At 42.9% G+C, this 13,882-nt stretch overlaps 1 protein-coding gene across 1 annotated transcript in view; it reads left to right on the top strand.

The window, feature by feature from the left end:
- Positions 1–1,193: 1,193 nt before the first annotated feature.
- ABCB5 (ATP binding cassette subfamily B member 5) overlaps positions 1,194–13,882 on the top strand; it is a 47,965-nt gene continuing 35,276 nt past the window's right edge. Inside the window, exons 1-9 of the mRNA XM_056857084.1 lie at positions 1,194–1,258; positions 3,790–3,932; positions 5,530–5,581; positions 5,992–6,183; positions 8,308–8,479; positions 8,864–8,988; positions 10,149–10,326; positions 12,006–12,119; positions 12,994–13,104. Coding sequence (XP_056713062.1) covers positions 1,194–1,258; positions 3,790–3,932; positions 5,530–5,581; positions 5,992–6,183; positions 8,308–8,479; positions 8,864–8,988; positions 10,149–10,326; positions 12,006–12,119; positions 12,994–13,104 — 1,152 coding nt within the window. The remainder of the gene's footprint in view (positions 1,259–3,789; positions 3,933–5,529; positions 5,582–5,991; positions 6,184–8,307; positions 8,480–8,863; positions 8,989–10,148; positions 10,327–12,005; positions 12,120–12,993; positions 13,105–13,882) is intronic.

Below are 13,882 nucleotides of genomic sequence, written 5' to 3'. Positions count from 1 at the left end.
AAAATCTCCAGGTATTTTCAACCCGGAGTTGGCAATCCTAGCTTACCTTGATGTGGGATTTCCCTTAAATTATTTTCCAAACAAACCAAAGGATATTCAAGTTATGTTTCTCCATATGTTAACAGCTGCTAGAACAAATTTTGCAAGAAACTGGAAAAGCAATAAATTCCCTGATTTAAATAATTGGCTCAACAAGGTTAAAGAAACCTATGCTTTAATTAAGCTGATGTATTTTAATAATAATAAAAATACCGAAGAACTTGATGCTCGCTGGAATTCAACAATTTTAGGGATGGAGAAAGCATTCTACTGTGTAAATTGTAGAGAGGGAGTGATGTAATAATAATGCGGATTTTAGTTAAATAGACAAATAGAGTATTATTTGATTAAGTGCTATGGGTATTTTAGTTATATTAGTGCTGTTTTAGTTTTGTTTGTTTTTTAAATAATTTGTATCACCAGTATTTGATTTTTTAAAAGTAATGTTATATCTCATTTTTTCCCCTTTGTCTTTTTTTGTAAGAATAAATGTTTCTAATTTTTTTTTTTAAAGGCTTGGATTTTGAAATGCCTTTCTCTGGCATCCTTGACTATACAGAGGTCTTGTGTTCAAATAATTATGGGATCTTCTTGTTCAGTGGTTACTTTCCCCCACAGTCTAAGAGCAGTGGGGAATGACTGAGAAGGAACTATGTGAACTCAAGTCCCCCCCCCAGCCTGCAGAGCATAAGATTTTATTCCTCTCTGTAAAAAAATTAAAAATGTAATATACAAATACCTCTCTCTCTTTCCCCCCCCCCCTCATCTTATTGGGGTTGCCAGGTCCTTCTTCACCACCGGCAGGAGGGTTTTGGGGCAGAGCTTGAGGAGAGAAGGATTTTGGGAGGGGAGGGACTTCAATACCATAGAGTCCAATTGCCATAGAGTCCCATTGCCAATGCGGCCATTTTCTCCAGGTGAACCGATCTCTGTCAGCTGGAGATCAATTGTAATAGCAGGAGATCTCCAGCTAGTGCCTGGAGGTTGGCAACCCTACATCATATATACCAATTCAATGAATACAAGAACAACTCTGGAAGTAAGACTATGATGCAAGTGGACTTGCCCCAGTAGCTGGCACCACACAACTGGGCCGCAGTTTCCTATGTAGAGGCTGCGGGGGATGGGGAGAGGGTGCTTGGGGCCATGACGAAATGGTTGAAATAGAGCCTACTGAAGCTATAGCCATCAAAGACAGAGGTCTTGTGGCTAGGTCATGGTGGGTTGGAGATGGGGTGCCAACTCCCGGCTCTTGATGGCACGCAACTGACATCTGCGCTTGCCGTCAAGAGTCTGGGTGTGATCTTTGACGTCTCCTTATCAATGGAGGTCACAGCCACAGCCAAGGTGGCATTTTACCATCTCCACTGGGGGGCTAGGCAGCTGGTGCCCTGTCTTTCCCCCCTCGAACATGCAACAGTCACCTCCAGGCTAGATTACTGCAACTCGCTCTACATGGAGCTGCCCTTGAGATGGACCTAGAAACTCCAGTTGGTTAAAAATGCTGGACACTGCTGAGAGCACATATTCAGCCAGTGCTCTGACAACTGCATTGGCTCCAGGTGGAGTACCAGATCAGGTTCAAGGTGCTGTTTTCAACCTTTAAAGCCCTAAATGGTTTGGGGCCATCCTATCTATGGGACGGTCTACTGGTGTGCCCCCAAGAAAGCACTACGCTCTGCAAACAATAACTTACTGGTGGTCCCTGGCCCAAGGAGTGTCCAGCTGTCCTCAACTAGGACAATTTTTCGGCCCTGGTGGAACTCTGTCTCTAGTGAGACCAGGGCCCTGTGGGATCTAACACAGTTCCTCAGAGCCTGTAAGACCGAGATGTTCTGCCAGGCCTACGGTTGAGGGCAGCATTGGTGTATTATATCATAGCTGGCCTCCCTCCCCCTCCCCCTCCCCCTAGTGCTTTTTCTGTTCCATCTTATTGAATTTTTAAGTGGGGTCCTGATTGCCTTTCCCCCGGCTCACTGTGGACCAGTGTGCTATTAATAGGCACCAATTGGTTTAATTGTTTTTATTGTGAAATCCTATTTAAATCTTACTTTTTGCTGTGCTGAATTGAATTTTTACATAGTATGTGTTGGATTGTTTTTAACAGTTGTTAGCCGCTCTGAGCCTGGACTTGGTTGGGATGGAGAGTGGGGTATTAGGGTTGTCAACTGCCAGGTAGTTCAATACAAATTACAACAATAGGCTCAATATTAATCAAACAACGGTGCTGAACAACAAAAGTGTACTATATACAATATTTACAACAAATAGTCACCACCAGATACATCCATCAAGCTATTCAGCTTACTGATACTAATAGTGTCCATAGACTCAAAATAAAGCCCCCGGCTTCATCTTTTTCTTGATATTCCCTTAAGAATTCCACGAGAAGCAAGATGTTGTAGGTGTCAATGAAAAGAACCCCACACAATACATAATATTCTCTTGTATTGTCCATTCTTCACACAGCTTCGGCTCAGTTTAATTAGTTCTCTTCCTCAATTTATTAATGCGGTGTCTACCGGAGATATAGATCATTTACTTGCTGATAAATGTCCTGAAGTTACCAACCAGGTAGCTGAGTTTTTGGCCAAGGTTCTGAAGGAGGAAGAAAGAAGGAGGGGAGCTCACAATTAACTGTTTTATAATGTAATTATTGATGATATTCCCTTAAAAGGGTAATGCCAAATGTCCGATGGGGACCACAACTGAATCCAAATTGTTCAGAACCAGATCAGAGGAAGGAACGCAGATCCATGGTATTCATTGCGTTTCACCTAAGGCTTCATCAGCCTTGATTAGTTTCTCAAGTCGCCCAGTTCACATCAGTCAATGTTCAAAAATACATGCTCAGAAGAGCTAAGTTGGTTTTCCAAAAACCTTCTGCCGATGGCAAAGAGGGACCTGGCAACCCTAGTGGGGTATAAATCGAATAAAATAAAAAAAACTTAAGACAGAGGGGCAGATAAAGGTCAGGTGGCTGTTGAGTGGGAAGGAGATAGGGTTGCAAACATCAGGTTAGAAAAGATCTGGAGGTTAGGAGGTGGAGCCTGGGGAGGGTGGGGTTTGAGGAGGGGAGGGACGTTAGAAGGGTATAATGCCATAGACTCAACCCTCTAAAGCAGTCATTTCTTCCAGAGGAAGAGAAGGAGATTGTAAGACAATTTTATTCTCCTTATAAGGTAGAAAAAATCAGCATATAAAAGCCAACTCCTCCTCTTCCTCCTTCTTTCCAGATGACAGAGATCAGTTCCCCTGGATAAAGTGGCTGGTTTGGAGGGTGGACTCTATGGCATTATACCATGCTGAGGTCGCTTCCCTCCCCAATCTTTGCCCTCCCAAGAATCCAGCCCCAAATCACTAGGAATTTCCCAACCTGGAGCTGGCAACCCTAAAAGGGAACTGATCTTCGTAGCTGGGAGATCTGTTGTGATTCCAGGAAATCTCCAGGCCCCACCTGGAGGTTGGCAACCTAAAAGTAGGGAAAGAACCAGGAAAAGAGGAGAGGCTATGGGGGCTTTCAGCAAAGGGAAAGAAGGAATAGTGGAGGAGGGAAAAATGAGATGCCTCCTGCAAGTCCTTTCGAGTTACCACTTCTATCTAATCTTTTGTAATACTATCTGATTTATTCAAATTTTTGCTTATTTGAATGTTTGGACCTCTCTCAGACTGCTTAAATATACGACTATGGTATTCTACCACATTTTCTCTGTATTTTACCAGTTTTTTCTTTATATTAATCCAGTTTAGTTTCGCAGACTGGCAAGATATTCTTTTAATGCTTGTGGGCATTAGCGCAGCTGCAGCAGTTGGACTTGGACAGCCTGCTGTTATCATTATCTTTGGACAGATCACTAACAGCTTTGTGGCAACTGGCCAAAATGTTCCTCTAGGTAAGTTAATAAACTTGCCCAAATGCTTTTCAAGATTCTGAATTCCTAGACTTGTATTTGAAAATATAGTTGGAGGATGGCAGGCTTTAAAATATTGGCTTATGACTAACAAGTCCCAGTATGATCTACCCATCACACATTCAAAGAAGTTACCTGTGACTCATGACAATCTATATTGAAATTAATGTTTAAGGTGCCTCTGGACTTTTATTTTGCTACAACAGATTAACATGGATTTGCAATGATTACTGTTGACTCTTTTTCCCTTAAGTGGGGAATCTTCATTCAATTTAGTAAAATGCTGTTTTAGAGAAGGTTGCAAAGCCTGTGTAGAAGATTTCTTGTAGGAGTAGCTGTTCGGCAAATGATCAGCTGCAGTGACAGTTGTTGCTGATAAAAAAAAGTTCCAAACCCTGTTCCCCTAAACCCGTGGTTCTCCCATTTTTTTAGGAATCCTAAGTCGTAGCCTCCATGCACAGATTTCTCCATCCACCTGGGGCCCGACCCTTGGTTATTAGATATTGTGATGGTTTTTCTAGGATTGCAGTAATGTAACAATGCCACGATGGCTTGGGATAGAGAGCATGCTAATCAAATTTTCAGATGACACCAAGTTAGGAGGGGTAGTTAATACCCCAGAGGATAGGGTCAGAGTTCAGAATGACCTTGATAGGCTGGAGAGCTGGGCCATAAGTAATAAAATGGATTTCAATAGGGAGAAGTGTAAGGTACTTCACCTAGGCAGAAACAACATAAGGCACAGGTACAGAATGGGAGAGAGTTGGCTTGACAGCAGTACATATGAAAGAGATCTGGGAGTCTTAGTGGACCACAAACTGAACATGAGTCAACAGTGTCATATGGCGGCTAAGAAGGCCAATACAATTCTGGGCTGCATCAATAGGAGTATTGTGTCTAGATCAAGGGAAGTAATACTACCACTGTATTCTGCATTGGTCAGACCTCACTTGGAATACTGTGTCCAGTTTTGGGCTCCACAATTTAAGAAGGATGTTGACAAGTTGGAGCGTGTCCAGAGGAGGGCGACCAGAATGGTCAAAGGTCTGGAATCCATTCCCTATGAGGAGAGACTTAGGGAGTGGGGTTTGTTTAGTTTGGAGAAGAGAAGGATGAGGGGAGACATGATAGCCATGTTTAAATATTTGAAGGGATGTCATGTTGATGAGGGAACTAGCTTGTTCTCTGTTGCTTCAGAGACTAGGACACGGAGTAATGGATTTAAGCTAAGAGAAAAGCGATTCCACCTAAACATTAGGAAGAACTTCCTGACGGTGAGGGCTGTTCAATGGTGGAATGCACTTCCTCGGAGGGTGGTGGAGTCCCTGTCTTTGGAGGTCTTTAAGCAGAGGCTGGATGGCCATCTGTCGGGAGTGCTTTGATTGTGGGATCCTGCATGGTGGGGGGAGGGTTGGGGTAACTGGGAATGTGGAGGGGGGAGTTAGTTGTTATTTTCCTGCATTGGGCAGGGGGTTGGACTAGATGACCCTGGTGGTTCCTTCCAACTCTATGATTCTATGTCTAAAAACAGTTTTCAATATATTTTCCAATTATGCGACTGCTGCCATTTGTTTTATAGACAAGAATAATTCAGAGTGTCCAGCAACAGATGTAGAAGCCCAGATGACCACGTAAGTTTCCATACAGTTATTATTTTGAAGAGTTATAATTTTATACTGCTGTCAAGCCAAATTTTGCTCTTGTCTTTCTGAATATGATTGCAATGAACACATGAAGCTGCCTTATACTGAATCAAATCCTTGGTCCATCAAAGTCAGTATTGTCTACTCAGACTGACAGTAGCTCTCCAGGGTCTCAGGTAGAGGTCTTTCACATCACCTACTTGGTCTCAGGTGGAGGTCTTTCACATCACCTTCATGCCTAGTCCCTTTAACTGGAGATGCCAGGGATTGAACCTGGGACCTTCTGCATGCCAAGCAGATGCTCTACCACTGACCCACAGCCCTTCCTCTCCTTTTTTCAGTATACTAAACATGTTCTACAGAATTCTGCTTATTTTAGCTGTTTATGTCTTCATTAGGAATGCTTACTACTATGTTGGACTTGGCTTTGGTGTGTTGGTGCTCAGTACCATTCAGGTCTGGACCTTTTTGACTAGTGCTGCAAGACAAACAGCGAGGATACGTGATAAATTTTTTTTTGCTGTTCTTCACCAAGAGATGGCCTGGTTTGATACCACCCAGATTGGAACACTGAATACCAGACTTACTGAGTAAGATGTTTCTGTTCTACTGTTGGGGATGGGATGTGGAAGGATACCGGTGACTTCTGATCCAAGGATACTCAGCCAGATTTTGTGGGCGCAGTCTGTCCAAATCCAGGTGAAGATTGGAAATATATGTCTGAATAATTTGTGAGCGGCATGCATTGAGTGTGCACTTTCCCTTCCTGATCTAACAGCTGGAATTATGCACGTGTCATTCTGCCAAGAAAAAAACATAAGGGCTGTATACTGAGGGACACATTGAACTCTTGCAGGTTTGGGTTATCCCATTAATTTCTGCAGAGAACAGAATTATGTATAGAAAAACATGTACATGGGTTTTCTCCCCTTATTAAAATTAAAAAAGAAAGTTCAAATGAGGTGAAGGTACCTCCATGTATGCTCCAAACCTCCAGAACTCATAAGAAATCACTAGGTTGAGGCACACATCATATCATTCGAGAGATTTTTGAAATGTGGAATCTACAATGGTCATTATTTGGGATTGGACAGTTTGCTTGTGCTCTGTTCAGATGTCACTCAAAAAGCCCATTCCTAGGCTGTCGGCGGCTGGGGAGGGCAGGTAGGAGGCACAGCTGCGGCGCCTCCTAACCTGTTTCCCTGCTGCCAAAAGTTCGAAAAAAGCCTTTTAAAGGCTTTTTGTTTTTTAAATGAGGCTTTTCACTCCATTGAAAAAAGCTAGGCTGAGCCTGCTAAAAATGCCATTTGTCCCAATGGCATGCCCGGGGCGAAAGGGAACAGGAGGCTGCCTACGGGCAGCCTGGCTCCCTAGATCGCACCGGGGGCGCCTCCCAGGATGCCAGCATGCCCCCGGTTTGCTGGCACAGGCCTTTACACAGGTGGGACGCCAGCGAAAGGCCCAGCTTGTGTTCCTGGGTGGCACTGCCATGGCAGCACCAGGAGACCGGTGTCCAGGCCTTCCCTCCGGCATCTGGGCTGCTCTGCACAGTGTAAGTGGGACAGCTGGCGGTGACCATCCCATTTAAGCTGGCGCAGCCCCTTTTTTTTTACCTCCTGAGCTCTTTCAGCCGAAGAGCTCGGGAATGTACTGTAAAGGTTCAAATGCCTGAATGTGTCTTGCTTTTTAAACCAATGAAGTCATAGTGTTACCCAAATGACCTACACAGATATATGTCTCAGTCACAGGAGCGTTACCCTGTAATGTGTCAAGAGCCCATACCCGTGTGCATCAAGGGAAATTATTATTGGAAGCTTCTGCCAGGTGTAATCAGATAATAGATTTTGTGTGTACGATACTGCACATTAATTGTGTCTTAGAGCTTTGGTAAATGGCATGAGACTCTCAGAAGAAAGATAATGTTCATTCACAGCCCATTCCTGAGAGCTACAGCAGCAGGGGATGGCGTGGCAGTGCCATGGCGCCCCCAAAGAGGTTTGGCCACTGCAACAAGGGGGAGGGGAGAACTTTTTTAAAAGTTAAACTTAGAAAAGGGGGGAACCCCATTGAAAACAGCAATGCTGTGCCAGCAAAAAGCTTCACTTCACTTTTATTCCATTTGCTTTAAGCAAGACTCATTTGCCTTTTCCCCAGTCCTCCCTCCTTTCTGATACCCAAAAGCTGGCGCAGCACTGCTGTTGCTTAAGGGGGCATTCCTGGGCCGAAAGGGGTTATGAAGCTGCCTACTGGCAGCTCCACCTGCCCCCCAGAATGCCCCAGGAACTCCTCCCTGGATGCCGGCGGGAGGCTGAGCCGGCGTCCAAGGGCTGCGTTGCCATGGCCATCCAGGAGGGCCAGCACAAGGGGCACTTCACTGGCTTCCTTGCAAGTTTGCATGGCGCAAGTGGCACAGACGCTAGCATAGGGGTCACATCACCTCCTAAGGCGATTTAACCCCCGGCTTCAGGAATGCACTGTTAGTTATGTATTGTCAGAATAATGTTCATGAAAGTGGAAAGTGGAAGAAAAATGGAAAATGAAATATGTTAGACTTGAGAGACTCACGTGACTTATTTTGTCTCCACACAGAAAATCCACAGTATTTCAATCCACTTTCTTAACTGTACTGAATTTATCAATGTTATGTGATACCAGGAAAGTAGGTGACTAAAAGCATCCACTTTCATCCATCTTTTTATCTCCTTTAATTGCAGCGATATTAACACCATTCAGGAAGGCATTGGAGACAAGATCAGTTTAATAGTCCAGTTTTCTTCCACATTTGTGGCGGGGATTATCATAGGATTTGTGTACGGATGGAAGCTTACTCTTGTGATTTTGGCTGTTAGCCCTCTTCTTGCTGTAGCTGGGGCTGTGTGGTCATACGTAAGTTGCTGAGGCTACTAATGATAATTCCTCCATCATTAAGTTACACCATTTAAGTTCAATGTGTTGTGTTTTCTTTTTAAAAGAAAGTAATGCCATTTTTTAGCATATGCATTTTTAAAGAGGACATTTAGTCAGTCATTTTGCTAAAATCCCTGTAATCACTTTTGGTATAGAAAGTTAATCTGGAGATTACTATTTCTCTGCACAAAGATTTACATGTACAATCAATTTCATGAGTGTAAAAATGGGGCTTATGCATTGCTAGAATTAAGGCATATCTAAGAAAGACATTTCCAGTTTCTTATCACATACAATAACTTTATTAGTATATATGGATTTAACGTTTTATAAACTTCAGTAATTTTTCTTTACGTTTTCCAGCTTCTGTCCAATTTGACTATTAAAGAGTTGACAGCTTATGCTAAAGCAGGTGCTGTTGCAGAAGAAGTCTTGTCTGCCATCAGGACTGTTACTGCTTTTAATGGACAGAAGAAAGCTGCCGCAAGGTAAAATCCTGTGGGTACACATTAGGGTTGCAAGTCCCCCCTCCCAATCAGCGGGAGGTTTTAGAGGGTGGGGCTGAAGCGGGCACGCAATGACGGCACTTCTGGATTTACTTCCGGAAGTGCCACATTGCCACTGCTGATTTAACACTCAAATTTTGGGGGGTTGAGTGCAAAATTGTGATGTGGCGCTTCCGGAAATAAAACTGGAAATGCTGTCATTGCATGTGTGCGCCCGCGTGCGCACACAGCCCCAGCCCCAGAGCGGCAATTGCCCGCCAATACCACCCACCTGACAACCCTAGTGCACATGTATGTAGGGTATGTACATTGTACAATAACTCCATTAATGTAAGCAAAAAAAAAAAAAACCAAACTATGTAGAAGCTTAGATTTTACCCTATATCTCCAAAAGCTGAATGAAGCATTCTCCAAGGGCAGTAGAGATTAGCAAGTGAATGCATCCCTCTCACCTAGTGTATAAATGTAACCTTTCGGGATAGACTGGCCTATCACATATTCAGGTTTATGTAGTAATGTTTGCACAATAGCCTTATGAAGTGTGTTCTTTCTCCCCGTTGATGGGAACCTCTCTAGCACATGAAGTAAAGGCTTCTTTATTTATTTACTTCGTGGGTTTTTTACCCCCACCCTCAATCCCCCGCCAAAGCTGGGCCTAGTATTTGTAATACTAAATAGAAATATTACTAACATTGTTTCAATTGCCTTGGAATTATGAGTTCACTCTTAGTTATTTTATGTCAGATAAACATTGAAAAGATAGTTCCATGTTACTAATCTGGAGGACCAGATGTATTCACGCAGCACATCAGTTACCTGTGGGCAAAGTTTACCTTAACTCACATTGTACCTTTGTTTCTCCATGTGGCTAGTAGTAACAAAAGGGGAACATAGTGTGTACAGATTGAGCATCTTGCTTGTAGCCTTCATCACAGGTGATGTTGTACCTGCTTTCTCCAAGCATGCTTACTGCGAAAAAAGGAATCCACATATTCAGAAAGGGAACTATCAAATGGGATTCAAGCTGCTCGATGACGTTACATTATTATTTTTTTAACAGGGAAAATATTCATCACACTGTAATTTTAAAACTGGAAATTAAAGCAAACATCTGAATTATAACATTTTGGGTCTGTTTTTAGGTATGATGCAAACTTAGAGGAAGCTAGGATTGTTGGAATGAAAAAAGCCATCACCACCAATGCTTCCATGGGTGTCACCCAGTTTGTTATATTTGCATGCTATGCACTCGCCTTTTGGTATGGAACTAAACTCACAAGGGATGAGCCAGAGAACTATGACATTGGAAAAGTGTTAATTGTAAGTTTAGTTGTTCTAGTTAATGCAGACTTTACAATATGGTCTTGGGACTTCAAACATAGGTAGTAGCTTCATTTGGACTTGATGGTAAAGACCCAGCCTACAGAAGCATGCGTGTCTGGCTATAGTCCATTCTTTATGTACAGCAGTATGCTCTTATGTCCACCAAATATACTGGTGCTGACAGCAGTTATGTTCTAGTCATAGGAAGGGTAAGGGGGGCTGACATGCTCCCCATCCCCAAATAACTAAGCCATTGTCAAAGACGACCACATAGAAAAATAATTTAGTGGGTGTTTGTATGGAACTAATATGGCAGAGATGACAGTACGCACAATTCTGGGTGCTGTGAATGCAACACAGAGCACATCCTGCTAAGGTCTTGTGGCACCTTAAAGAAAGACTAACAGATTTTATTGTGGCATAAGCTTCTGACAAAGTCAGCTTCAGCTCATGAAAACTTATGCCACAATAAATTCATCAGTTTTTTAAGGTTTTAAAAGGCTCCTTGTTACTTTGGCAGCAACAAACATAACACAGTTGCCTCTCTGGAACTCATCCTGCTAGGCAATCTGTGCCCAGATGTCTCCTCCCGTAAAGGTAAACCCTTGGATATTGAAGTGGACATTCTTTAAAGAAAAGCGTAGTTGAGTAAACTAACAGCTCTACATAGTTATAATGAAAGAGAGAGGTGTGAAGAGAGTGGGACAGGGAGAAGCTTTTCTCCCTCTCCCCATGATACTAGAAGCAGGAGTCATCCACTGAAGCTGAAGGGTGGGAAGTCAGGACAGACAAAAGCAAGTATTTTTTCACACAGCATATAGTTAATTTGTGGAACTCGCTGCCCCAAGATGTAGTCATGGCCACCAATTTGGAGAGCTTTAAAAGGAGAGTGGACAAATTTGTGGAGGACAGGGCTATCAATAGCTACTAATCATGATGGTTATCTACTCCCTCCAGTACCAGAGGCAGTATGCCTCTTTTGCTGGGGAGCACAGACAGGAGGACACTGTTGCAGTCATCCTGCTTGTGGGCTTCCTAGAGGCAGCTGGCTGACTACTGTGTGAACAGAATGCTGGACTAAATGGGCTTTTGGTCTGATCCAACAGGGCTGTTCTTATGTTCTTAAAGAAATAACCACACCATGTACTGTTAGGTGGAAGTTAATTGTACTGTAAATAAAACTCCAATGTATTCATGGCTACCATACTAAAGACTGATTCACACATGCATGTGACATGGTAATGAAGTAGTAGAACCCTGAAGTGGAAAAATGGACAACATCACTGTGTGTGAAAGTTCATTTGCATAAAAAGTTCTTTGCAGGTACAAAACTAGTACAGAAGTTCTATCCCCCACTTTTTTTTCTGGTGCAGGAAGTGCTGTATGCAAAGTCCATTCTGCCACCTCAGCTCTCTACTGTCTTACTACCACCTAACTTGGCATATGTGGACCAGGCCGAATTCTTTCTAGTTTCTTTCTTTTAAGGTCCCACACACACACACAAAAAGAGAATATATAACTGGATTTGAAGGATATACAAACCTGCTGAAGAGAACTGAATAACAATGCAGCCTAGTCTGTTCTCTTCTGTCATTTTTTTCAAGTAACTGCTTTGGAGACTTAACTGAATTGCTGCATTAGCTGATGACAAATCATTGACAATTCTCTCCTCGTAGGTGTTCTTTTCTGTGCTGATTGGTGTATTTTCCATTGGACAAGCCTCCCCAAATCTGGAGAGTTTGGCAAACGCTCGTGGTGCAGCCTATGAAGTCTATAAAATTATCAATAAGGTATTTATTGGCCAAGATATATCACATGCTTTTGGCAGAAGCAATAGAGCAAAGTCTTGATAAGAGAGATTACTCTGGGCATTTAGAAGCACATTCATGAATCCATAAGGGGTTATGCCCTTTTTCTGAATTTGAACAAATGTGGATAAACGTTTGTCACCTGTCAAATACTCTCTCTAAGGGAAAATTGATCTGCAGAAACATCTCCAGTCTGGCTGCCCTGCATGCATGCATGCATGTGTTCTTTTTTGGTAGCTGTATAAAAATATATTTTATCTTCAAACACTTTTGTCTTATTACGATTAATACTTTCCTTTATCTTGCCGTGCTCATAGTCTTAGTTGCTAAAAGGTGTGTGTAACTTAAACATGACCTAGGTGAAAGTGATGGGGGAGATATGAACTAGGCAGAGCTAAGTGAGTCACATGGGGATGGTGCTCTCCTTCTTGGAGGAGATCAGCCTCCACTTAGCCTCTTCTAATTAGGAATGTTCCTATTCTTTTAAAAAAAGCACTCGTTCTTTAAATGCAAGCTATCATGACACATGTTAAGAGCCAGTGTTGTGAAGTGGTTATAGCTTCCAACTACATTCTGGGAGATTCAAGTTTAATGCCTTACTCAACAGGGATGCCCACTGGGTGACCTTTGGCCACTGTCTCTCATCCTGATCTAACTCACAGGGTTGTTGTGGCACTATGGGGAGAGCCATATATGCCACCCTGAGCTTCTTAGAGGAATGGCAGGATGAAAGTGGATCGATAGACATACAATGAAAATTCTAGCTTGGTACGAATCAGTACTTTTGAGGTCACACACCCACTCCCCCACCCTGGACACAACCCGGGTTGTAACTTACTTGCAAATGTCTTTCCAGCCCCGTTCCATAGATAGCAGCTCCACTGAAGGGTTCAAACCAGACAAGCTGAGAGGAGAGATTGAATTCAAGAATGTCCATTTTAGCTACCCTTCCAGGCCAGATTCTCAAGTAAGTTTTTGTCTTTCTTCATCTTTCTGGAGATGCAGCTGCTTGTGTAAAAGGAGCGTTATGGCTCCATTCTGTGCAACAAAAGCAAAGGTGCTGATGGTTGTAATGACCCATTTTTTCAATATAGTTTCCCTTTAAATATTGTCAGTGATATAAATAAATATTTTTCATCTGGTTAAGAATGTATAATGTTTTATTGTATAAAACTGAATTATATACTGAGGCAGAGTGTTGGTCTATCAGGGTCAGTACTGTCTACACTGACTGGGGCAACTGTTGACAAGGATCTGAGGCAGAGGTCTTTTATATCACTTCTTTACTGATCCTTTTACCTGGCAATGCCAGGGATTGAGCCTGGGACCTTCTGCAGGCAAAACAGATGCTCTGCCACTGAGCTACAGCCCCTGATAAAATGCAGTGGTTAATTCTGCACATTTTAGGGTGTCATTGTTTGTACTATACTTTGGTAAGCTCACTTCTTGAAACAGTTTGCCAGTGCAGTTGTCATCATCCTAATTTTATTTAATAGAAAACTGGGTGGCTCGTGTCAATCATGTGAGCTGAATAAATGTGCCTCTCACAGACAAGGGAGCAATATCTTCACACATGGAGGACTCCTCAGATTTGTAAATTAGGCTGTAATCCTGAAGGTGGCTGGATGTCCATAGGAGCTGGTGTGACCCCATGCCAGTGTAGGTGCCCCTTTATCAAGGGATAAAGTGTCAAACACGCCGGTGCTGGTGTCCAGGAGCAAAGTAGCTTTGCCGACCCCCACTGT

This window comes from Euleptes europaea, chromosome 11 (assembly GCF_029931775.1).
Source record: "Euleptes europaea isolate rEulEur1 chromosome 11, rEulEur1.hap1, whole genome shotgun sequence".
NCBI lineage: Eukaryota > Metazoa > Chordata > Lepidosauria > Squamata > Sphaerodactylidae > Euleptes > Euleptes europaea.
The sequence above is the reverse complement of the archived record's forward strand: the minus strand, read 5'-3'. Positions and strand labels throughout refer to the sequence as shown.